Source organism: Barbus barbus, assembly GCF_936440315.1.
Source record: "Barbus barbus genome assembly, chromosome: 34".
NCBI lineage: Eukaryota > Metazoa > Chordata > Actinopteri > Cypriniformes > Cyprinidae > Barbus > Barbus barbus.
Window position 1 is genome coordinate 24,738,962 of NC_136762.1, and position 27,877 is coordinate 24,766,838.

The following is a 27,877-nucleotide window of genomic DNA, read 5'->3' on the forward strand; positions in this document are numbered from 1 at the left end:
CTTGAGAAGAGTAACAACACAATCACAATACAACAATTTATTTGTAGAGGGGTATACATATACACATAAGGAATGTTACACTGCAAATAAATATTTCACTTGAAACAATAATGCAGAAAGGAAAAAAAAAAAAAAAAGCATTATGTACTTATACACATTGCACTTAAAAAAATGGTTATTCCTTTGGTTTTCCAAAACCTATCACTCATTAAAAATAAAAAATAAAAAAAAATATCAGGTACACTGTATTTGACCCTCTCGACCAGTGAGGTCAACTAAAATATTACTTTCTTACTCTTTGAAACACTAAAGAATTTCACATTTATTTTCTATTAATGTTTATTTGGATCTTAATAGGATTATATAGCATTTTTAATTAAACAATAGTACACGGAGGACATTTTCAGTATAACAAAATAGCAAGGTATTAATGGCAGAAAATTCAATATTAAGACAGAGACATGGGTAAATCTGGGGGGGGGGGGGGGGTCAAATAGCAATCAAATAAATAAATAGGGCAGTTATATTATTGTATTTGGAAAAACTGAACTACATACTAAAACCTAAACCATGAAACAACTGCCAAAATAATTAGCTTCTTTTTGCAAAGGAATAAGTGCTTGAGAACTGATGGGAACAGTTACAGCCACCAGCATTTCTATTCTGGGGTCCGTTCTTCGTATGCTGCTAACTTGTTTAGCTGGATTTGTTGATGATTTAGCTTGATCTTGGATTGATTGGTTCTTCAAAGCTCATCCCAGAGTTGCTGTGAGCAACCGGTCCATAAACTTAAACCTGCTCGGGAGCAGGCTTATTTCATATAAACAGGATTAGATCGCATTTTTTTTAATTGATACTTAACTCTGTCCCAGCAACCGCTACTTTATTACAAAAGTACCCCACTGATCCAGTGACGATAATTAAAAAATAATTTTGAAAATAATGCAATGCTGTGTAGTCTATAATACTATAGACACAGCCAGTTTTACTCATTGAAAGATTTATTCGTCTTTAAATAATTACCTTATAATTGGAGTCCTACACATATGCTATACAGTTAATGTGAGTCATGCATTAATTTGAGTGGTGACAGCTATTTTGGGAGCAGCTTGATGGAGCACAGGAGATGCAGATAACTTGATCTTGACCCTTGCATGACAAATATGTTTTAAAGATAAAATTACAACATTGACAATCATGTAAAAAAAAAAAAAAAAAAAAAATTAAAAACACTGCACATTTCATTTATCTATTATAATATTTATTTTGTTCGCTTGGCTGTTTCCTTATAAAGGTCCTTAATTTGTCAAGTTGTGTGTCAGGTGTCTATTTTAATTATATGATTGACGTTGCTGTCTTGCCACCAGCCAATCGCTGCATTGCTGATCACGGTTTCGAGTATCGATACATCAGCCCTTTTCGGGGAACACTAGGGCCGTTTCTCAAACTAAAGGCTGCATCCTCCGGAGGTCGCATTTGTAGGCTGCATACGTCATAAAGCCTGGTTTATTTCAGTTAAACGAGCGTTACCTTCCCGAGTCATAAGCATATTACACCAATTTACGCTTAACTAAGAATAATGGTCAAATTCATCATTTTTAATATTCTAAAATAAGACCTTTATGATCTATGCAGCCTGCAAGTGCGACCTCCGGAAGATGCAGCCCTCCGTTTGAGAAACGGCCTAACGTGCAGTAATCTTAGACAGCTTAATCCAGATATTTTAATCAAATCTGCAAATTCGTTTAAAGAACCAAATTAGCCAGAGATCAATTATCACGATTACAAAATCTGGCATCTTTCAAATAATCTCAGATCTATTAAACAAGATATGAAGAACGGACCCCTGGTGTTTTTTTTGTTTGTTATTTTTTTCTTGTGGGTATTTAAGTAACCAAATGGCTAAAGAGTGAATGATTATCTTCCTTCTGGTCTCTAGCTATTGGTAGAATGCAATGCCTCGCTTGTCTTTTTTGCACACTGAATCTTTGATTTAGTGTGTATATAACCCACAAAGTCAAGTAAAAGTCAAATATGCCCATCAAACATGGCAGAAATCAAAATCTTAAAAATACATCGACTCTTCCATTCATTACCCTGTGCGTATCCAGCGTGACAAAGCCAGCAGAAATTCAGGGAGTAACAAGGTGCTGTCCTGCCTGCCTACTGATTATCAAGGCATATAACACCACAAAGGGTGCGAGCATCAACGGCGATAGAGATATATAAATATAAAATGGACAGGTTTATGGGAGCACAACAAATACACAAGCTCATAGAGCTTTAAAAGGTAGCAGCAGCAGCAGCTCTCAGCAAAACCTCTGAGAATAATGAGCAGACCATGTCTATCATATTGTCTACGTGAATTGATATTGAAACCTGTACACCAGCAAACATCGAAACATATTGGGCCTAACACAGCAGAAGTTATGGTGGTACTGTGACACTCTTGAAAAATGTTACACAAATAAAATCAAAGCTGTTTTCTTTCTCCGAGCAAGACATTCAATTGCAAAAGAACAAAATGATCATGACAATATTTTGTCATATATAAGCCACTAAAATGAAAAATTCATGTTTACTTTTTTTTGTTTGAGAGCCATAAGGTGATTTTTCTTCAAATAAATTATTTCAGTGATAAAACAGCACTAACAGAACGGTTCACTGACAGGACTTTGGGACTGGTTTTACACAAGATGCCCATGAAGACAATGATCTTACCACTATTTAAATTAAGCTACAGTGATCTGCGAAGCAGGTTGTTCTTGTCAGGTTCTAGAAATTCTTCAACTAGAGCAGCAGTCACTTTTCTTAACTTCTCCTCCAGACTGGAGATATCACTGCAAAAAAAAAAAATATATATATACAATTGAAAAACACAAAAAAAAAAGAAACCAAATTTGCAATTATTTGCCTTCTATTTTCAAAAACAGAACATTAGGTAGTGTGCATAAAATTATGCATTTGAACATTTAAGCCACATATACTTGCACGAATGGCTTTCTCAGAACCAGTGTCAATCTTCTGAGCCCTTTTTGCACTGATGTTTAATGAACTGAACACAAAAGTAGCGAATGCATGTTCAACAATAGCATTCATTTTGAAAACTTATATAGAAGATACATACCGTTCTCCCGGTGCTGCACAGAATTCTGTGTAATACTTGATCTTTGGCTCAGTCCCGCTGGTCCTAAGTGTTGCAACAATGGCATTCTGAAATGTGAACGTGACCATTTGGCTATTTTTTGACAATGGAAGGACCTAAAGGATATATTAAAATAACATTTATTCCAGTCAAACTGTTTGTCATTGACTTAAAATCAAGAAATATAGAACTGCTTTGACATACGCATTTTTTATCAGGCTGACTGCTGTCATAACCAGTGGTCACATCTCTGATGTGTGTGATGCAGTAGTCTCCACATGATTCTGGGTAAACATCTGGACCCCCAAAATTGCGCAGACGGCTAAATATTCTATGAATAGTTGGTGGGTCATTGCAGATGACATAGGATGTTCTAGAAATGTGATAGCCATATCTGGGGTACGACAGTGAAGCAAACAATCAACACGTACTGTACGATCAAAGTAAAATGTGAACGCAATGGTATAGTATACACCTAATATAATTTAGATTGGATTATCAGGCACTTAAAGAAAAAAAGTAGCAGAAGAGATACATTTCATAGATGTTGATTAGTTGTTGGTTCAAGGAAAGGTTTTTGGTGTGTAGATAAGCAGCCATCTCAGCCACAACAGCTGCTGTACTGACTCCATCCTTATCAAGAACCATGTTCCCACACAAAAACCCTGGAATCAAAATAAAGACGAAGACACAATGTTAGCATTCTTCTACACATGCTTTTACACTCAAATTGATAAATACAAACCCTTTTGAACTTCAACACTAATTGTGTGACGTATTCTGTAAACAGTTCACCCAAAAATGTTGTCACCATCAGACTATCCCACTATATTTACAGAATAAACAGGGTTGTTGGCATAGTTTGAACTGCAGGTAAGTGTAAGATAAATGCACTTACCAATGGATTCTTCAAATGAAAAAATGACCTCCTTCCCTGTTTTTGTTAATTCATGAATTCTATTTCCAATCCATTTGAAGCCAGGCAATGTTTCCTAGGATGAAGGGGAGCAAAGTAAAAATACCAGAGTTCATTAAGAAGTTAAACTATTAAGCTGTGGCTTTGTATTCTGTTTAGCAAACAAAAATCGTCTTATCTTTATATAGACCATAGTCTACATGTAAGAATAACAAAGCACTCAAGGTATTTTGAGTCTTAGTAATAACTCAAATTAAGACTTGAACTAACCTCAAAATGAAAGCCTTCTATGCGTGCAAAGGCTTTAAGTATTTTGGAAGAAACAGTGGTGGCTAGCATGTATACTCTCCCAGTATCTGCTGGGTCAGGGTTTGCTTCCTTCCAGTTAAACAACATCCACCAGCCGAGCAATGCAGCCAACTCATTTCCCGTGAACAGTTTCCAACCACAACTGCCCATAAAAACATAGGACACAAGTTATACGCCACTTGATTCACTCAAGAGTTCAGAAGTACTGTTCAGTAGAATTGATACTGCTACATTTTACAGCTGAGGGTTTAAATGAACATAACATAACCTTCTTGTCATTCTTGTGGGGCTTACATGTAGCTGCTCAGCCATAGAAACTCATTTCATGAAGCTCCCACCACAGTTTTTGCACGGATATTAAATGGCAGTGGAAGTGTGGAACTATTCAGCTGTGGAATCAGAGTTAATGAACATAAGGTAACCTACTTGTCATTCTGCTCTGCAACAGCCAAGCGATCAGCATCAGGGTCTGTGGCCACAACAATGTGGGCCTCTTCTCTCTCAGCCAAACGAAGAGACAGCTCCTAAAACAAAGTCAGTGCAACACAAGTCAATGGTTATGTCTGCATGATGAATTAGTACAGCATTACCTTTTCCCTCCACTGCACCATAACCAAGGGGGTTATATAAATACACAGACACGGTCCTCTGTTTGCAGCTGTAACGGCTTTCACTCTTCTGAGAAGGCTTTCCACAAGATTTTGGAGAGTTTCTGTGGGAATTTTTGCCCATTCATCCAGTAGAACATTTGGAAGGCCAGATATTAATGTTGGGCGAGAAGGCCAGGCTCACAATCTCCGTTCCAGTTCATCCCAAAGGTGTTCGATGCAGTTGAGGTCACTGCTCTGTGCAGGCCAATCAAGTTTTTCCACACTAAACCCATCCAACCATGTCTTTATGGACCTTGGAAAGGTCCATAAGGACAAAGTTGGAAGCATAGCATTGTCCAAAATGTGTTGGTATGCTGAAGCATATAGACTTCCCTTCACTGGAATTAAGGGGCTGAGCACACCCCTAAAAAACAGCCTCATGCTATTATCCCTCCTCCACCAAACTTTACAGTTGGCAAAATGCAGTCAGACAGGTAATGTTCTCCTAGTATTTGCCAAACCCAGACTCGCCAATCAGAATGAACAGGTTTCCACTGCTCCAGTGTCCAGTGAATCCCACTTCTGACAGACCTATCCTTTCGGATCACAAGATGGCGCCGCTGTGTTCGGACGCCGTTCGGGTCGCTCCGCTGAGATTTTGCTTCAACTTTCTTTTTTACTTAGTTTTACTTTCTCTTTTTACACATCTCACGTCGGCACTGATCACCTACAACATAGAAACACTTTTGGACATTGGGAACCGTACACCAACCTGCTTCAGGACACTTTATCCACGAATCCTGCGTGGCCTCTGGAGATTCTTCGGAACGCGGAGATAAACAATACCCCCCCGAGGCGACGGATCAAGAAACACTGCGGGAAGCGCGCTGGAATTCGAGTCAGACTCAGGAAAAGGGCTCACAGTCCTCCTCTTCCAAGCATTCTCCTCGCTAATGTCCAATCCTTGGAGAATAAGATGGACGATCTTAGAGCCAGGATTAGTTTCCAACGGGACATAAGGGACTGTAACATCCTTTGTCAGAAACGTGGCTTTCGTCCATGGTCCCGGACACTGCTGTAATGCCAAGTGATAACTTCTGTCTTTCGGACGGACAGAACAGCAGAGGCCGGTAAATCCAGGGGTGGAGGAGTATGTTTCATGATCAACAAGAAATGGTGTGATCCCAGGAATATCTCCATTCTGTCGCGTTCCTGCTCGCCTCATCTGGAACATCTTTCCATTATCTGCCCCGGGAGTTTTCATCGATCATTGTTACTGCTGTGTACGTTCCACCACAGGCGGACACCGGCTTGGCTTTGTCTAAACTTCACGATGTGCTCAGCGGCTACATTAACAAACATCCTGACGCTGCCTTCATTATCGCGGGGGACTTTAACAAAGCCAACCTCTGACAGGTCATGCCGAACTTCCATCAACACGTATCCTGTCCAACTAGAGGACCAAACACACTGGATCATTGCTACACTCAGTTCAAGGATGCCTACAAAGCCCGCTCACTACCGGCTTTTGGCAAATCGGACCATGCCGCCATTTTTCTAACACCGGGATACAAACAAAGGCTCGTTCAGGAACCTCCGGTGCAGAGTAGTGACGCGCTGGTCCTCCCACTCAAGAGACTATGCTGCAGGCGGCGCTTGATGACGTCGACTGGGACATGTTCCGGGCGAGTTCTTCTGACGTCAGCGAGTTCACGGATGTAGCATTAAGCTTCGTAAACACGCTAACCGAGCAAGCTACAGAAACAATAACGATAAGGACATTCTCCAATCAGAAACCGTGGGTGGACAGAACAATCCGTGCCGCGGTTAACACGCGCACTGCCGCTTACAATGAGGCTCTTCTGTCTGGGAATACGAGCGAGTACAAAGCATCGTGCTATGCTCTCCGTCGTGCAGTAAGAGCCGCTAAACACAGATACAGAGAGAGAATTGAGTCTCATTTCCAGCTCAACGACTCTAGACGGATGTGGCAGGGACTGAGGACCATCTGTGACTTCGGAAACAAATCCTCCGTGGAGGTGAGAGCAGATCCATTGCTGGCCGATGAGTTAAACATCTTCTACGGCCGCTTCGATGGCAACGGCGGCGGCGCATCTCTGCCGACCAGCGCGTCAGGAAGCAGCAGGCAGAGCAGCGATGATCCTGTAATCACCGTGTCGGAGGATGAGGTTCGGAGGGCGCTAAAGAGAGTGAATGTCAGGAAAGCAGCCGGACCTGATGGGATAACTGGCCGTGTTCTGAGGTCCTGCGCCGATCAGCTCGCTGGTTTGTTCACGTCTATCTTTAATGAGTCCCGTGCTACCTCCGTGGTTCCCACCTCATTCAAAAAATCCATCATTATCCCTGTGCCAAAGAACAATAAACCCTCTTGCCTGAATGACTATCGCCCAGTTGCCCTCACATCTATAGTCATGAAGGTTTTTGAGAGACTTGTAAAGAGCCACATCTGCTCCTCCATACCTGATACTCTGGACCCTCTTCAGTTTGCCTATCGCCCAAACAGATCCACGGACGATGCCATTTCTCACGTTCTCCACTCTTCCCTCACACACTTGGACAGCAACAATGGGAATTATGTAAGGCTGCTATTCATTGACTATAGCTCAGCTTTCAACACTATAGTCCCCATCAAGCTGGCATCTAAACTCACAGACCTCGGCCTAAACTCCTCACTCTGTGACTGGATTCAAGACTTCCTCACCGGCAGACCTCAAGTGGTGAAAGTTGGCCAGTTCACCTCAAACTCCATCACTCTGAACATAGGAGCCCCACAGGGCTGTGTCCTGAGTCCCCTGCTCTACTCTCTCTACACGCATGACTGCGTGTCCTCTCACAGCTCCACATCCATTGTTAAATTCGCTGATGATACTGTGGTTCTGGGCCTCATCTCCAACAACGATGAGACCGCATACTTGGATGAGGTAGAGAGTCTCACATCATGGTGCCAGGACAACTGTCTCTCTCTGAATGTGAGCAAAACTAAAGAGCTGATCATGGACTTTAGGAAGAGACAGCAGCAGCCCTACACTCCTTATGATCAGTGGAACCCCTGTGGAGAGGGTGAGTAGCTTCAAGTACCTCGGTGTAAACATCTCCGAGAACCTGACTTGGACTACACACATCCAAACACAGGTCAAGAAAGCCAGGCAAAGACTGTACCATCTGCGACAGCTGAGGAAATTCAGGGTCTCACCAGCAATCCTGAAAACTTTCTATTCAGGGACCATAGAAAGTGTATTGAAAGTGCATCTCAGTGTGGTATGGAAACAGCTCCAATCAGGACTGCAAAGCACTACAGAGAGTTGTGCGCTTAGCTGAGCGCATCTCAGGGTCTGCTCCCCCCTCTCTGCAGGACATCTACCTCAAACGCTGCAAAAATAGAGCTATTAAAATCTTCAAGGACTCTAATCACCCTGGTAACCGACTATTCACTTTGCTTCCATCTGGTGCTGCCGTAGCCTGATGGCAAAAACTGAGAGACTTAGGAGGAGCTTCTTCCCCCAGGCCATCAGGCTCCTAAACTCTAACTCTGTGTCATAACATCACTTGACTCCATGTAAATATCACCATATCAATAAGCCATTCATAATTTTTCTCTACCTCATATTGCTGCTATTTAAATACCCTGTACAACTTTTTTGCACATTATTTTTGCACATTCCTCTTATTACCATTTAAGTCAACAACATACTGATCTGCACATTTATATTTTTTATCTTATCTTTTATTCTTTTATTTTATTTTTTCTACTTTTCTTCTTTTAATATTTGTATACTTTATAATTGCACTGTCCTTGGAGCGGACCTGACCTACATTTCACTGCTGGTTATACTCTGTATAATTGTGTATGTGACAAATAAAACTCTTGAATCTTGAAGGCGTGCATTACACCACTCCATCTGATGCTTGGCATTGTACTTGTGGGGCTTGCATGTAGCTGCTCAGCCATAGAAACTAATTTCAGGAAGCTCCCACCACACAGTTTTTGTGCAGATATTGGCAGTGGACGTTTGGAATTCTTCAGCTGAGGAATCTTTGTTAGCGACTTTCAAGCACCATGTGCCTCAGCACTCAGTGATCTTCTTTATAGCTTCAAGCGCCACGGCATGGACTTCTGCTTCATCCAGAATGCTGCTGCCAGGATTCTGACTAGAACCCCAAAAATCTGAGCATATCACACCAGTCCTCAGGTCCTTACACTGGCTTCCAGTTACATTTAGGATTGATTTTAAAAGTACTTTCACTCGTTTACAAATCACTCAATGGCCTAGGACCTAAATACATTGCTGACATGCTCACTGAATATAAACCTAACAGACCACTCAGATCATTAGGATCGAGTCAGTTAGAAGGGTCACACAAAACAAGGGGAGTCTGCTTTTAGCTATTATGCCCCCCGCAGTTGGAATCAGCTTCTAGAAGAGATCGAATGTGCTAAAACATTAGCTACATTTAAATCCAGACTCAAAACTCATCTATTTAGCTGTGCATTTACTGAATGAGCACTGTGCTACGTCGGAACTGATTGCACTGTATTTTATGTATAATCATTTTCTATTCTTAACTTTTTTAATTAATTTTAAATCGTTTTTAAATCATTAAAAGTTTAAGTTCCTTGTTTATTTTGTTGTGATTATATTTTATATGATAATTTTACTTCCTTTTATGTAAAGCACTTTGAATTACCATTGTGTATGAAATGTGCTATATAAATAAACTTGCCTTGCCTTCATGACTTGCAGCTGTTCCTAAATGCTTCCACTTTCCAATAATAATCACTTATAGTTGACTTGAATATCTAGCAGGGATGAAATTTCATGAATTGACTTGTAGAAGTGACATCCAATCACAGCACCACGTTTCACTTGACTTCTTTAGGACATCTTATTTTTCTTTCACAAATGTTTGTAAATGTAGACTGCTTTGCGATGTGCAGAAATGATACTCTGTATGCGTATGTGTATATGTATATATATATATCTTACCAAAACTGATTCTCCTTCCTCTGGGTTAGGACAACTAACAGTGGAAAAATCTGGATCTGGATCTTTCTGTTCTGGAACAGGGATGGGAGGAGGAAAGCCAAACTGCTGAAAGGCTCTCTGGACATAGTTGTGACCAACACCATGGAAAGATGAGTGCACAAACTTCAGGGGAGACTTTGCATTAAGCTCTCTGCAATGAGGAGGGAAGAAAAAAAAAAACTTGTGATTTTGTGTAATGTATTTGGATATTGTGAAATATTTACAAGTATATCAAATTGAGGAAAAAAAAAAAAAAAAAAAAAAATTATATATATATATATATATATATATATATATACACATACATACATACATATACACACACACGTACACCTCTATTAGTAATTATTTAAAAAAGCCCAATATACACTCTTAAAAATAAAAAAATTTTTTTTTTTGGTCAGGATGTATGGTTTCACAAAGTGGATTCATAGTGCACAAAAATTCTTTGTAACAGAAAAGGTTTTCTAGAATATAAAAAGGTTTTCACACTCAATGTCCTATAAATGTTTATGGAACCAAAATGTTGCTTTTAAGAACACTTCATACAAGGGATGTAACGATATCAAAATCTCACAATACCATAATATCATGATATGAAGTTCATGGTACGACATTTATTGCGATTAAAAAAAAAAAAAAAAAAAAAAAGAAAAAAAAAAAAAGAATTGGAAAAAAAATTACATTTTTTACATTTTAAAGTTAAATTTATCTACCTAATGCACTTTGAGAGTTCAAAATTAAGAGCTCCTACCCATGACCTTAACTAAGAAAACTTAAGTCAGAAAAAAGTCAGTGATTTGAAGTCAGGGATTCAACCCTCTTTTTATTAGTATACCGTCTCAGTCTAAATTTTTAGGATCCCAAACAAATTATAACAAGAACGACAGTAATAGCCATATATTTTAAAACAATTGCACTGTATAAGAAATTAAACATTTCAAAAGGTACATTGTTTTTGCTTTACACTACAGTAGGGAAATCACAATACTTAATTTCTACAATTGAAAGAGATATTTTGAATTTGGACTGGATTTAAACCGCTACCTGTCAGCAATTCAAACCGCACTTTTAGGCTTTTATTTTGACAGACATGGCAGTAGAGCTTTTATTTTTGAAGAAAATCTCTAGCTTCATTGAAAACATGCTTACAAAAACACATCTCACTTAATTCTATAAACATTTGCTGTGAAAAAGCATAACTGGTGATCATTGCGTTCCCAAATGCGCACTAAAGTAATAGCACGTGCAATAAACAAGTTGACTGCATTCATTCACTGTGAACAGAGCCGTTCTGAGGCACGGAAAACAGGATCATGAGCTGATCGCCTCAACAATGTGTGCGCTTGGCTTTGAAACGCGCAGCAAAAACAGACTTGACGATGGGATTAAGTCATATTGTGCTTTCAGTTTTAGTTCCTTAGACAGGGGAAGTCGTGGCCTAATGGTTAGAGAGTCGGACTCGTAATCGAAAGGTTGCGGGTTCGAGTCCCCGGCCGGCAGGGATTGTAGGTGGGGGGAGTGAATGTCCAGCCCTCTCTCCACCCTCAATACCACGACTGAGGTGCCCTTGAGCAAGGCACCGAACCCCCAACTGCTCCCCGGGCGCTGCAGCATGGCTGCCCACTGCTCCGGGTGTGTGTTCACGGTGTGTGTGCATTTGTTCACTACTCACTGCTGTGTGTGTGCACTTGGATGGGTTAAACGCAGAGCACCAATTTCGAGTATGGGTCACCATACTTGACAATACTTGACGACTTGATACTGTGCCAAAGCAAAATGGTCCAAACCACAATTTTTAAGACCTTTTATGTTAGAGTAAGAAGTTTAAATATATTTTTAAAACTAGACTTTTTGCCCGAAAGGCCTATTGTTTCATATCGTCATGTGACAATATTGATAATATCGTTACATTCCTAATTCAAGATTTTTTGGGGGAAAACAAAAATAGTTTGTTTACATCATGGTTTCTTCTTAGCACCTTTATTTATTTATTTTTTAAATGTACAGTTTATTAAGACTAATAGTATTTTCTCTTAGTACAGGTGAGAGACTGCACCTGTGGAAGCAGATAGTGTTTAGCTCTTCCATGTACCAGCGGCAGATGTCCTCCAGTGGGTCTCTCCGTAAGAGGCTGCTTTCAACTAGGTCCTCATTCCAGGACTCAGGCCAGGGTTCACTACTCTCCTCAATGCAACGCAAGATCTCCTTATCATGTGGAGAGGAGATCTGTGCACCATTGTGCCAGTAAACCTACAGAAAATTCACAAAGTTGAAAAAGATGAATTGAACATCTTAGACTCACTGCTTAGACTCATTAACAGATGCTCACCTTGTATCCATTGTCCTCTTTTCTGTTATGAGATGCAGTGATCATGACTCCAGCTGCAGCTCCATACTTCATCACAGCATATGGCTGGAGGGCAAAAAGATGGAAAACAATTCACAGGATCCCACAGAAGCTCTACTTTCATCATTATCATTGTTCCCAAGTATGCTTCCCAAATAACAACTTTGAGAAGGATATTTTAGTTCTTATACTACTGTAATTTAAACACATAATAATAATAACTATTATTATTATTATGATCGCTCAATTCTTACCACAAATGGGGTAGGCACATATGTAGAGAATAGATAGACAGGGATATCTTTACAAAGCATAACAGCGGCAGTCAACCTTGCAAGCCTGTAGAGAGGGAAAAAAAAAAATTATATTACACATACACACTGTTACACATGCGACCATGATTCTGAATGAGATGTTTACATGATTCAAAGTTTGTGTCTTACTGTATGTGCATTTTAATATGACCTTAACTGCATTCATACACACACACATATATATATATATATATATATATATATATACACACACACACACACACACACACACACACACACAATGCAGTTAAGTTCATGTTAAAATGCAAAATTTGAACTAGAGTGGGTGAACGAAAGATTTTAACAGCAACCTCTATTGTTCTTATGACTCTAAAAATGTGCTTTCAGTGCATAAAGAATAAAATTGATGAATGGGCTCAGCACGTGCCTGAATGCAGCACTATTGTTCAGTGCAGGAAGCGAGAATGTTTTCTCTAACTTTCTCTTACTGCTCTTGTCCACAACAGGCTGTTTTGTTGGTCCATTTTGCATTTTGCTCATTTCACTTGCAAAATGAGATGGATAGCACTTTATTTTACAGTCCTGTTCCACATGTATATACTATATACGTATTACAGTAAAACAATACAATAACTGGGTAACAACTAGGAACTAACACCGAATCTACCCTTAAACCTAACCCAACCCATGTAGTTACCTTATATTATCCAGTACATTCCTGGGCAAGTACATAAAACAAAGTGCAACCATGAGATGTCTGCCAGTTGTGACGGTGGCAGATTTTTACCACCGTGGTGGTAATGGACCAACTACCATCGGTGACGCGGTGTTGGGGGATATATAGTAAATTATATATAGCGATATAAATTTTTAAATTATAAATGAGGCTCAAACATTATTAACAGATGTGCATGCTTATTTTAGCACTACCTGAACACAGCCTGCAAAACATTAAAATCAATATCAAATAAATAAATAAATACAGTTAAATAAGAAAGTTAAATATTAAACATTTGTTGCAAAAATTTGTAAAAACTTCAATCACAGGCTGGAAAATCTGTGTAGGACTGATAACAATTAGAACGTGAAAATTTATTAAGCCTACCTTGTCGTTTCTATACAAATTTTAAATTCTTTGAAAGAAAAACTACATGTTGACATTGTACGGTTTAAGGGAGGACCTCATTGGTGTTATGATGTTTCCAGCCACACTGAACACTCGTTCAGATGGTGTGCTCGTTGCACAAATGCATAGAAACTTTTTAGCAACCGTGGCTAGGAGAGGGTATCTTGATTCATTGTTCCACCACCAAGCAAGCAAGCGGGTCGTCGCTGGCATCAATTGCCTCCTCTTCCGAATAGTGCGTAAACTCCTCGTCTGCAAGCGCTCTCTTTGGAATAGGAACTGCGGCCTTCGCGTTTCTTTTCTTGACAGCAGGTGCGATGCTGGTTCCTTCCGCTGAATCCAGTGACTCCTCAGTTTGAGCGTTGTCTGGCTGATCTTCAGTAATTTGCATTGTCTCTTCGATGAGTTAGATCCAAAGTAGTTGCTTTCGATAGGATTTTTTTCCCTTCTTCGGCTTTACATTTATCATCCAAGACAGCGCTCATTTTCTTTGAGGTTTTTTTTTTAACTCACTATCTTCTGGTGTAGGGTCCAGGAGATCATTGGTCAGCAGCCTCAACACAGGTTTAACCGGCGATGCAGTAATAACTTTCTCATTTAATAAAAATCTGTAAATTCCAAAACTAGCTTGAGTGCTGCATTTATTGACTCAAGCACTGCTATGTCCTGCCATGTCAGGTTAAGATGCCATCGGTCATCCAGCACTCTTTTAATTACGTTGGCTTGCTCCAAAACTCTCTGGATCATTTTTTGCTTGCTTCCCCATCGCATGGGACAATCCTGGCGTAGCGATGGAACAAGAGAATACAAAATTGTTGTTGTTGTTCTACATGAGTGTTTCGAGCATAGTCGCAAATTAAAACGATCCGCATTTTTATCGGATTATATAGGCCTAGGCTATAGCCTACATTTCGTTTTCTTAAAGGTGCCATAGAATGGAAAACTGTATTTACATTGGCATAGTTGAATAATAACAGTTCTGTACATGGAAATGACATACAGTGAGCCTCAAACACCATTGTTTCCTCCTCCTTATGTAAATCTTGTGAATGCAAAAGACCACTGAAAAATAGGCGAATCAGAACATAACACCAACTGTGACGTTACAGTCGGGATCACTAATAGTTACGCCCCCAACATTTGCATATACCCGCCCATGTTCTATGCCAGTCGAACCTGCACAGCCAAATCATCAGAAGTTCTGCAGGTATTGTGAAGAAACAAGCGAGGACAACAGCGAAAATGGCAGATCGTGGAAATAAATGTTATGTTCCAGGCTGTGCAGGGGATGTGAACTGCAGGGATGGGTTGGTGTCTTTATTTAAGGCACGGAAAGAAAATAACGCGTTCTAATAAAATAACGCGAGCCACTAAATGGACATGGTTAGCTGCTAGCGGTAGCCTGTTACATTACAGTACATAAGATTTCTCTCACCACATAAACAGAGTAAGGAGAGATGAGGATGATGGCAAATGATATAGAGATCCTGAGCACCACTGACAAGCATTTGATCTTGACGCGAATTTTGAAAGTTAAAGTGAAACTAAAATGCGATCGTGCATTTCAATGCCCCGCATATTAATAGCAGCTCCCTGATGCCCGCATTTTATTTATAGTATAATTACCCCATGATATAACTGCGAGAGAAAGTATTGAAATATATATTTTCCCTGTGTTTCCTTCCTGCTGTGTGAGCTACTGAAATGAGCCGCACTGTGAAACAGCCAATCAGAGCAGAGCTCAGCATTATTATTCATGACCCTTCCAAATAAGGTAGTAACAGACCGATTCATTCTAGGGACAAATCCTAGGATTGTAAATGGACATGAAAAACCATTTCTGGAGATGTCTTGCCCTTACCTAAGCCACATATCTTCTATGTAGATATCAGAGAACAACTTAAAATATGGTATTGTATGGCACCTTTACATTTATATATTGCCCATTCTGGCATTTCTCTTTCTATCAAATGAAATCTGTCACTGTTTTCATTCAAATCGGCTTTATAATTAATGAATTCAAACTTTAAATTAATTTATGCGTTACAAAAAAAAAATATATATATATAAATAAATAAAACATGTAACTTTTTTTTAATAAGAGGTTTTTAAATTAATGGTCCATTTAAAATTTTTTAATTCAAGATTATGACTCATCTGATCTAAATCTAATCCCTCTATTTTGCCGAAATTTACTGACAATACTACAAATGTTTCAATTTACCAGTATCAAACTGTGTGTTGGTAAGTTTACGGCCTCTTGCTCTTCTCTAAGTTTTTTTCTTTTTCTGCCAACTGTGGGCGAATGCAGCCACCACATTTCGGCACAAACCCATGGCCCTGGCTGTCCTCTCCTTTTCAGTTGCCACTGGATTTGTCACGACCAGATTATGATTATGGCCGGAACAGTTCAGCCACGGCCATCCCAACTTCCTAACAGCGGCTACAATATTGGCCCTGTTATCCGTGATAATGCATGCCGGGTTTTTTTCCATTTCATCACCTCTTGGAATGCACTGCGAAGATTCAGCTTCCATTCTTTAGTTATAAAATGGACAGTCAGATTTATGAACGGAGTCATGGTGACATATCAGTAGCGCCAATCTAAAGGAAACGCCGTGCATGTTGTTTTTTTGTAATTTGTGAATTAGTCTTATTTCTACATGCTATAAATACCAAATTCTATTACAGCTGTTACTAATATTACAGTTGTACACAAACATTTTTTTATGCTTGTTATAATGTGTGTGATGTCACATGCCCTTCTACATGTGGCAATTAGACCACGTGGTTGTCATGGCGACCGTCAGTTCAACAGAGTTCTCAACCGAGACCGTCAACCGAGTTCTCTTCGCAACAATCCAAAAATATATTAGGTTACAGGGTAAGTTTAAAAGCGTTTGTTTACCCCTAAATTAAAACTTATCAATTACTCAGCCTCATTTTTGTTCAAAACCTCTTTCTCCTTTTATGATCCACAGGGAAAAACAAAAAAAAATACAGGTTTCAGGGTAGGCGAGCAAGACAAATTTACATGTTTTGCAACTACACCTTTAATTAAAAACTGATAAAGACTGAATGAAATTGTTCACCTACTAAATAGGCTTGGCATGATGGTATACATGTCATTTTCTAGTTCTAAAACTCTTGTATGTGCAACAAACTTGCATGTACAAATCAAAAGACAAAACGCTAGCCTATAATATTTAAAAAAAAGAATATGCATTTTCGTTGATGCATGTATGAAATATGTCAGATTATAAACACAGTGAAGGTGTATTTGCATAAAGACAGTTCATATAATGGAGTGGAGATCGTTACCGTTCACTGGTGCAGCCACTACTTGTTTGGGCACGAGTGTCATAACCGACCACCAGCCCTCTTGTTTTCAGGTCAGGGACATATTTGGCTAAGTACTTGTACATCCCCTACAACAATAATGAAGAAAAAAAACAGAGTTATCATCATTACCAAAAGAGAACGGAAACTGTAACTGTCAAAAAATTCAAGATATAAAAAAAAAAAAAAACAAACAAAGCAAACAAGATAAAAGCTTGTGGATCTGATTTACAACTACTACACTTTTGTAATGAAAACATCTTGGCCACGTTTCTATATTTATCTCATCATTTGACATTGTTGACATCATACAGTATATCCTGTGTACTTGTGTTGTACAAAGGCAAGCAGGTAGGGGGGTTGGGTTGTTCAACTTTAAGGGGTTGCCAAGGTTTACTACACTGTGGACTAGCTCTTTGAACTTTGTTCACTGCTGGCGATGCTTCCTGTTTTAGGTGTCTGTTGATGGCCTTTCATTTCTAACTAGAAATTTACATGCAGCTTTTCTGATGTTCACTGAACTTCTCAGTGGATTTTTTTCTAGTTGCCAAATCCAGTCATTTGAAATGTGCCCATTTTGGACTTGTTGCCACCAAATGCCCGGCGGACACCTGAAAGAAAAACCCTGATCAATGATGGGACTATATTCAAGCCAGTCCTAAAATCGCACACCATTCTTTCCAGAATTTTTTAACGTCCATTACCAGAAATAAAATTACTGGTTGATGTGGAACAATCTCAAATTTAGCACACATTTTTGGACCATGAACTGGATGTTGCTCAGGACACACACTGTCTGTGGAGGCTTGGCTAACTTGGCTTCCAAATTACCTCACATAGGGGATCCTCCTATTCTGAATGAGTGAAATTTGTGTGCTTAATTATCTCTCCTTAATTAGCAATACCTGTTTTTGTTTTCATTGAGAAGTACTTAACTTAATTATAATCAAGTAATCAATTATTGGGATGGTTAGCCATTTTGTCCAATCATTTAATTGTCATGCCAACAATTCCCATCAACGTGGAGATATACATACTAGTGTTAAACAGCATTTCAAATGGTAAAATCTGAAATTCCATGACTACACTAAAGAGACATCGATATTGTCATTATTCTGTGATATATTCTTGCCATCACTATATGAATGAATTACGGATATCTGTACTGTCAGATGGGCTATATTTTGCACTGAAATTGTTATTGCTGAAATTATGCAAACAGTTGTTTTACTTCACACTTCGGGTAAACAGGCCATTATATTTATGGTCGGTGGTTTATATTAACCTGTTAACCTTCACCCCCATTTGTGGCCTCGCAGGTGAAAATAACCTACCTAAATTAAAATGGTAACAGTTTGTGACAAAGTGTGCTTACACAAACAAATTAGGTATCTTTGGAAAGAAGAGACTCTGGGCTTTACTATCTATCATCCAGAGTTGATAATGCTCAAAAAGATAAAATGTTATAGGCACTGACGTGCCTTGAAAAATATTTTTCCACACTGAATGTTTTTTTATTTCATATACAAATACAGGTCCTTTTCAAAAAATTAGCATATTGTGATAAAGTTCATTATTTTCTGTAATGTACTGATAAACATTAGACTTTCATATATTTTAGATTCATTACAACACAACTGAAGTAGTTCAAGCCTTTTATTGTTTTAATATTGATGATTTTGGCATACAGCTCATGAAAACCCAAAATTCCTATCTCAAAAAATTAGCATATCATGAAAAGGTTCTCTAAACGAGCTATTAACCTAATCATCTGAATCAACTAATTAACTCTAAACACCTGCAAAAGATTCCTGAGGCTTTTAAAAACTCCCAGCCTGGTTCATTACTCAAAACCGCAATCATGGGTAAGACTGCCGACCTGACTGCTGTCCAGAAGGCCATCATTGACACCCTCAAGCAAGAGGGTAAGACACAGAAAGACATTTCTGAACGAATAGGCTGTTCCCAGAGTGCTGTATCAAGGCACCTCAGTGGGAAGTCTGTGGGAAGGAAAAAGTGTGGCAGAAAACGCAGCACAACGAGAAGAGGTGACCGGACCCTGAGGAAGATTGTGGAGAAGGACCGATTCCAGACCTTGGGGGACCTGCGGAAGCAGTGGACTGAGTCTGGAGTAGAAACATCCAGAGCCACCGTGTACAGGCGTGTGCAGGAAATGGGCTACAGGTGCCGCATTCCCCAGGTCAAGCCACTTTTGAACCAGAAACAGCGGCAGAAGCGCCTGACCTGGGCTACAGAGAAGCAGCACTGGACTGTTGCTCAGTGGTCCAAAGTACTTTTTTTGGATGAAAGCAAATTTTGCATGTCATTCGGAAATCAAGGTGCCAGAGTCTGGAGGAAGACTGGGGAGAGGGAAATGCCAAAATGCCTGAAGTCCAGTGTCAAGTACCCACAGTCAGTGATGCTGGGGCCTGTACCATGATGATGGATGAACAAACTCAGGGTTACAGGATTAGTTTTGAGTTGACAAAACCAAACCAGTCCAATCCGGCTTTGTTGGTACCATGAAGCTGATCATCAACTTTCTCTGTCAACTCAGGCTTGATCCTGAGTTAATGGAGCGCGTGCACATGAATGTGTGACATCAGTAATGAGCAGCCAATCACATGCCTTGAAACTGTGATTCACTTCTCATGAGAGAGTCAGTGCGATTCACTACCAAAGATTGAACAATATGAAGAATTTAAACACATTTACACAGCAAGATGAAACAATCAATCCATGAAAAACTTATCTTACCATATAAGTGCAAGTAAAATTCGTAAAGTTTATAATATTTATAGATATAACACTTAAAAATCTAAACTCATATGTAGTCATGTTTACAGCTATTGATTCTAAAACGTATTTATATTGCATATTATCTATGTGTTTATATTAATTTAAAATAAAAGCATAATAATTACTATTAAATTAAGCTGGCTTGTGTAATGGATTAAAAGCATAATAATTACTATTAAATTAAGCTGGCTTGTGTAATGGATTAAAGATATAATAATTATATAAATAATCATCTCTAAAAAATCTGATGATTTTATGTTTTAAAAATGTTTTATTATGTAGCGTCCTTTAATTTGGAGTAAGAGAAACTGGAGGAGTGGCTTTATTGCGTCAGAGATGTGTCACTTTGCTTGAAGCTGATTGGTCAGATTTCGGTTTGAGATCTCTAAACCAGAACATAACCTGCCCTGGAGCAGGTTAGCTGTGGAGCGCAAGTTACTATGGCGATGAACACTGCTAAAAGCCAAACCACTTTCATGGTACCTAAAACCCAGAGTTGGCGCAAACTAAACTGAAACTTACCTGGCTAGCCTGCTGAACCGGCTTCATGGTACAGGCCCCTGGTGTTGGTCCACTGTGTTTTATCAAGGGCAGGGTCAATGCAGCTAGCTATCAGGAGATTTTGGAGCACTTCATGCTTCCATCTGCTGAAAAGCTTTATGGAGATGAAGATTTCATTTTTCAGCACGACCTGGCACCTGCTCACAGTGCCAAAACCACTGGTAAATGGTTTACTGACCATGGTATTACTGTGCTCAATTGGCCTGCCAACTCTCCTGACCTGAACCCCATAGAGAATCTGTGGGATATTGTGAAGAGAAAGTTGAGACGCAAGACCCAACACTCTGGATGAGCTTAAGGCCGCTATCGAAGCATCCTGGGCCTCCATAACACCTCAGCAGTGCCACAGGCTGATTGCCTCCATGCCACGCCGCATTGAAGCAGTCATTTCTGCAAAAGGATTCCCGACCAAGTATTGAGTGCATAACTGAACATAATTATTTGAAGGTTGACTTTTTTTGTATTAAAAACACTTTTCTTTTATTGGTCGGATGAAATATGCAAATTTTTTGAGATAGGAATTTTGGGTTTTCATGAGCTGTATGCCAAAATCATCAATATTAAAACAATAAAAGGCTTGAACTACTTCAGTTGTGTTGTAATGAATCTAAAATATATGAAAGTCTAATGTTTATCAGTACATTACAGAAAATAATGAACTTTATCACAATATGCTAATTTTTTTAAAAGGACCTGTACATGAAATAAGTCCTGGAGCAATCCAGAAAAGTAATGGATCGAAAGCCATGCGTCTCATAAGTTCATATTTCAAATTTGAAGAAGATACCATGAAAAATGAGATTCCTGCAATATTTTTTCAGAAACTATTTATAGTCCCCCCACCCCCCTGTTTGAGGAAAAATAACCACCAAATGGATTGCAGAATTATACAAGCTATTTTAGTCATCATTATACATGTTCCTGCATAGTTTTTCAATTATAAAATAATAGACAGATTTATTTGAGCACTAAAAAATACAAAAATAATTATTTGAGTAATAAAAAAGGAAAAAAATAGAAAAAAAATGCTTTGTATATAGTATGTATACTGAAGTATTCTTCGTTATTCGTTATTACAATGATAAATATCACTGCCAGACGTGAAGTGATATTGCCAGACATGGTCATAGAGTCAGTAAACACACGCTGATGTGCTTCCATTCAGATTATAATCAAACAGATGGGCCATATAATCAATAATAGCTGATCAATGAATCACAATGATAGCCGTCATAGAGTCGCTAATAAACACGCTGATGTCCGTCCATACATATTATAATCATGCAGACACGGCCACATTCCCCACACAATACACACACACACATAAAAAATGTAGAAGAAAAAAAAAACAGTTTTTTATGGATAAAGCAGATCGCTAAGTTATGCCCCGCTCAGATGACAGTGTGCGTCACTGCCGGCAGGAGGGAGCGCCAAATTCAAATAATCTATATTCCGCTTTTCTGAGACTTTTTTTTCCATAGACGGTCTCATTATGTTTGTAAAACCGTATGCTGCAACATCGTTTTGTTTTTTTACCACCAAGACGCTGTTTTTGAGCGTAATTTATTCCATAACGGACGCGAACAATAACTCTCTGAAGAAATGAAACGTAAACAAAGGAATATTCATCCTTATTACAACGTTATTGTTTCGTTGGACTAAAAGTGCTCGCTGGGATGTTGTTCTGTGGACCCTTACCTCTCTAACTAAACTGGGATTTCAGCAGTGGACGCGTTTGTGGCTCGTTATTACAATGATAAAGGTACGTACTGCTTTTTTATTCTGTGTGTTTGGATGTGTACTGCTTACACAAATGTAGCAAATTTGTGCCACTCATTCCTTATAAGCTTTCCATCGAAAAACAGCGATCTGTCGTCGATGCTTGAGGCTTAGACCCTCAGAATGATATATAGTTTGTCAAGATTAACTTTGTCCCGTTTCATTTATTCTATTAGAAAACAATGACACATGCAAACAAAGAGCGTTCAGTGCGAGGTCGCTCTGGTGAACGTTAACAGGTTAATCGCCATTGGCTACAAATTATTTTAGATATTTTAAAATAATATTATGCTTATAAAATGAACTAGAAGTTTACTAATTATTAGGGGTCGACCTATTATCGGCCTGGCCGATTATTGGCACCGTTATTAAGCATTTTTATGATAATCGGTATCGGTCATTTTGTAAAACCGATGTGCCGATAAAATTATTTAATTTTGAAACGTGCTATTTGGCTCTGATGCAGCCTGTCGGAACTCACCACTCTGTGGCCTAGAGCAGTCTCCGCCCACCACGCATCTGATTTGTTGAGAGTCAGGAGTCCGACCAATCAACGTGGAAGACTAAAGGCACTCTCACACCGAAAGCGCTTGCGAACTGCTGCTTCATCACGCGTCAGTTCTCTCTCAAAGGCAGCAGCAGACGTTGCTCAAGTTGCAATAAATTACAATCCACTACACTGAAGTTGTAAAAACCTCAATTTTATCTATTTATGGTTTCCGAGATGGGGGAAATGCAGGGGGAATCGCGGAATCCAGTCATATAAATAGCATTTACTGTATAACGCGGAGTCACGGAATTAGTCAAAGTTTGGATGAATTAATCAAAAGTAGGTCAGTACACTTAAATCGACTCACAATATGGACTCTGTGTAAACATTAAGCTGCAAAAAGACTATTTAAATATGAATTCTGCATGTTCGGCGATTGGCACAGACGCGCGGTTTTGACACACACACATACACTGGAGTGCACGACGCTCGCGGTGTTTTCCGCATCTGCCATGTCACTAAATGAGGACATAAATATATGAACATCATCCCCAGAACTGCTCTGAGAGTTACTTCATGAGCATTTGACTGTTTCGTTTGAGTAAAACGATCGTCATATCATAAATAGGCTACAGAAACTTAAGAGGTCCTCATGGCAACCCGTCAAAATAAAAGTTTGGTTTATTTAATAATACTACTACAATTATTACAACTTTTGTTTAAAAGAACAAATCACACAATACGTTATTTCTTCCATGTTTTAATTTTAATAGTAAACCCATTTGGTTTGCCAAATTTGAGTTTAACTCATTTGATTAAAAGATAAATTAAATTAATGTTTTATGCCTTCATTTGCACTGCTCTGTAAATGAAAACTAATGGAAATTACTGTCACATAGGCCAAGATTAAGATACTGTCACATAGGCCAAGATTATGATGATGGAAATTGGGACATTTCAATAGGCTATTGAACCAAGTGAGCCTATAACAGGCTATTAGTGTTATAGTTTCATTAAAATAGTTGCGGTCTTCTTCGCAACTTCTACAAAATGGAGCTATGAAGACAATTAAATTTACACTTATTATATACATTGCGCTTTTTAAATTAATCAATTGATGTGCATTAGATGATGAATTGAACAGTCCCCTCTTGTAGGTTATGATTTAGTCAACCGAAAATAATTAATGAAGAATTATGAGAGGTTATGCTATTACACATACATTTCTAACATGTAAATTATTGAAGCCAAATACTTACATTTCCCCAAGCTGTTTAGCCGTAGTATTTAGTATTCATAGGCTTAATCATGAAGCATACAGTGGCCCCACTTTTAACTCTCTCTTTATAAATTACCCTTATTGTAGATGGATGCATGGGGGAAGACAAGAGTAAGAAGTGCAACCAACACTAGGGAAGGCCATTTTTGTCAGAACCTTGTTATTCTTAATTTTGACATTCATTTTCATTTTTACACCAGACATATATCGGTTCTCGGTCTACTTTGTTTTTCAGGGCCGATACCGATTATTACACATATCGGTCGACCCCTACTAATTATAATTAAAACTTGGGATCCATGTATGAATGCATATTAGTCACTTTATCTGAACTTGGTGCTGGTGCTTAAGATATTGTTGGTCATTCAGTGTTTCTGTAAAAGAAAAAAAAAGGGGGGGATAACAATAATACTGATAAGATAATAATATTATGAATTGTACTACTAATAACAATATAAAACGCACAAGGGATTAACGAGTGGCTGGATCATGAATATTAATCACGTTGTCTACGTTCGCTCGAACTGATTCGCTGAAATCAAAACAGGGACGATAATAGGTGAGCGCCAGCCAATGAGATTGCCATTTGTGCATTAGTTCCGCCCACTACAAGGAGAACCCGGCAGCTCTTAAAAGCTGAAGAATTCCAAAGAAAAGCTGCTATTTTGACATGAAAATACCACAAAGAATATTATTTACATGTAGCGCGTCAATTCTGCATGGTATGTAAGACTCTCTCGCTCTTTGCGTGTGAGAAAAAAAGCAAAGCCTTCACACTAGAGTTTATGGTACGTCAAATACAGGTGCGCTGCACATCCATTGAGAGGAGTTGAAAAATAGCACAGATCGCTTGATGGAAGTGAAACTCTGGAGCGCTCAGAGTGATCGGCGTGTGAAAATATAGCTGTGTTAAACTTATACTGGTGGTGGTATATTGGTGGTGGTGGTGATGGCGCAGTGGATAAGACACATGCCTTTGGTGTGAGAGACCCGGGTTCGAATCCACTGTGAGACACCAATGTGTCCCTGAGCAAGACACTTAACCCCTAGTTGCTCCAGAGGCGTGCGACCTCTTACATATATAGCAATTGTAAGTCGCTTTGGATAAAAAAGTCAGCTAAATGAATAAATGTAAATGTATACTTTGCCTAATACATTCTACTCGTTAGTGTGTGAGTTGGAGGCTGTGGCTAATAACCACCCAGAATGAAGATTTAGTCGCAAATGCGAGTGATTTACTCACACTGTAGAGGGTTGTGCATACTGTTAACCTGGACTAACCTGTGTAGACTGGATAACAGTTAGGTCATTAATGCAAGCAAACCCTGCACCCATTTCCGCTCTCAATCCAGCCGTTCCAAACGTCATCCTGGAGCACAACCTCCTTCTCAGCTCCACCACACCACCCTCTCGCACCAGAGACTCCATCTGCTTCCATGTCTGAGGATTCTAAAGAGACAAAAACTAGTGTTGTCAACTTAAATTTCAGTGTGAAAAAAACAAACTAAAAAAATTTAAATAAATAACACCCCTGAACCCATGCATAAAATGGCCCCCCAAGTCTTTATTCAACATATTGTCCCAACATAGTACCCACACGGCTTCATTTGGGGACTTTTCCCAGCAAATACTGATATGCAATCATTTGTCTAATTAATCAGCATTTCTTTCACTCATTCATTCACGCAAATCAACTAACAACCCTAACCAACCCACACATAACAGTCAAGTACAGAAGTCTAACTTAGAGGGATTTTTAAGGACAAACATGATTCTGGGACACCACAGACCATTGCAAATGGTAAGTTATTGATCAGATCAAAAATCAATAATGTTCTCACATCTAAAAAGTGAAAAACGAGGGCAGCACCAGACACTCTTCCCAGCATTTGCTGTAGTATGCCAGATTCAGCAATGAGTCAGCTGTAATGCATCTAATCACGGATTTTGTTTTTTTAAACAGTCAGGATGGAAAATTAATAATTCCTTTTTTCCGTTGCTGAAAGCTTATCTCGGCACTTCTGATTAATCCAAAAATGTAAGCTAGCTGAGCCACCTAAACATGTGAACATAAGAATATTTAAATAGCATTAAAAGTACAAATCAGTACAAGTAGGACTACCACTTAAACATACAATGAAGGGAAATGCCACTTTCGGTCTATTTCTGAGCTAATGGTTTTTTATTACAACTTCCAGCTGGTTGCTCTAGTGTACTTCTATATACACCAGTCATCCAGTCCTGGTGGAGTCTGACATTTGCAAGATGAGGTCAGCCAGACATGTGACATTAAATTTGCCTGTGCAACAAAAACTGAAAAAAGAGCTGCAAACTGTACTATATCCTTACAATACAATGTGTAAATTCTGAAAATAGCTATTACAATGTACCAGACAAACCCCGTTTGACATAGCAAAAACATGGTGATGGCATGTCCTGTGCTAACTAGACCAGTACTTTTTGTAAGAGTGGAAATACCATGTTTTTTTTAGTTGTGTACCATGGTAGGACCATCCGTAACGAAAGAGTACTGGGGTACAGCAATGGAATCAGATGCATATACCTTGTTACTTTCATATATTTCAAGATACTAAAATTCATGGGCTATGGTATTTACCTGGATATCTCCAGCAATACTGTGGTACTACTATGGTACAAAAACTATTGTAGCAACATGGTGCATCATCACTGTACCACCACAGCCAAAACATGTGAATGACTCAAGTTGGCACTGCAATGCAGTGAAATGCAATGTGATACTGAATGTTTCAGAGAGTTTCTCTCTATAAACATTGCACTTTATGGTCATGAAAACATAAAAACGAATTTATTTAATTTCTCAACAGATGCTGCATTTAAAAATGCACGAGCACAGTCTGATAAAGACAAGAAGGTTATGAAAACAATATATAAAACTACTGACAATGGTCACACACCAGTCATAATGTCAGTGTGAGAATCTTTAAACCCGGTTATATTCTCACCTTATCCCAGGACATCCACTGATTGACTGCTTCGTCCAGGACCAGGTCCCCAGTGCTGCTGAGACATTGTGAGTTTGCGTTGAGGTCTCCATTAGACCCCATTATAGCGGTAGAGCCAGACGGGTGAGTTCAGACACCACCTTCTAATCCAGCTGCTTCCCACCGGTGCACTCACTGAATGTTTTTGCGCACAGCGTGCTCGGAAATTAAAGATTAACGGCGTGACGTCACCATTCAAATAGGTCACAGGCGAAAGGCGAGACAGAGCCTCAACTTCTCATTAAAAGCGCATCAAAATAGCTAACTTACTGTTGTACTTCGCGACTCATCCATGCTCACAGACCAAATGACATATGGATCGTTTTAAACACTACATTTTCTGACGACTTCAAAAATAATTGACCATTAAATGCACTGCAGCTGGATTAGTTCACTTAAAAGCAAACAAGGCTTCCTCAGCCGGTGAGCCACACGCGGTTAGCATCGGTGGATTTAGCCTAAGTGTGTTTGCTGGTGATCAGAAAGCAGTTCGTTATTTACGCACGTGACGCCACACAACACGTGTGCAAATATTTCTCTATAACTGGAAGAGAGTTGCTGTGGTTTTATGTCGCATATGAACAGCTGTGACCATCAAACTCTTTAGCTAAACTCACAACTCAGGGGTGGGTTGGGTTTAGATGGGGGATGCTGGGAAATTGAGTTGTTGTTTTTTTTTTCCCTCGATGTTTTCAACCAGGCATCCTCAAATCTGTCCCATTCCTGCAGAGTTTAGCTCTAACCCTAATCAAACACACCTGAGCTGCTAATCAGAGTCTTCAAGATCATTAGAAAATCACAGGTGGGTGAGTTTGATCAGGGTTGGAGCTAAACTCTGCAGCAGATTGGTC

General features: G+C 39.2%; 1 protein-coding gene across 1 annotated transcript; it reads right to left on the minus strand.

Annotated features, from left to right (window-relative positions):
- Positions 1 to 1,878: 1,878 nt before the first annotated feature.
- Positions 1,879 to 27,643, minus strand: LOC306854208 (glucose 1,6-bisphosphate synthase-like). The gene is made up of 14 exons (XM_079392040.1): positions 26,988 to 27,643; positions 25,285 to 25,452; positions 17,078 to 17,184; positions 12,610 to 12,694; positions 12,338 to 12,421; positions 12,065 to 12,258; positions 9,967 to 10,156; positions 4,797 to 4,894; positions 4,332 to 4,512; positions 4,044 to 4,137; positions 3,681 to 3,810; positions 3,350 to 3,539; positions 3,128 to 3,261; positions 1,879 to 2,840 (listed from the first exon to the last, which is right to left on the minus strand). The coding sequence occupies exons 1-14, from the start codon at positions 27,087 to 27,089 to the stop codon at positions 2,738 to 2,740; spliced, it is 1,860 nt and encodes a 619-aa protein (XP_079248166.1). The 5' UTR covers positions 27,090 to 27,643; the 3' UTR covers positions 1,879 to 2,737.
- Positions 27,644 to 27,877: the final 234 nt, after the last annotated feature.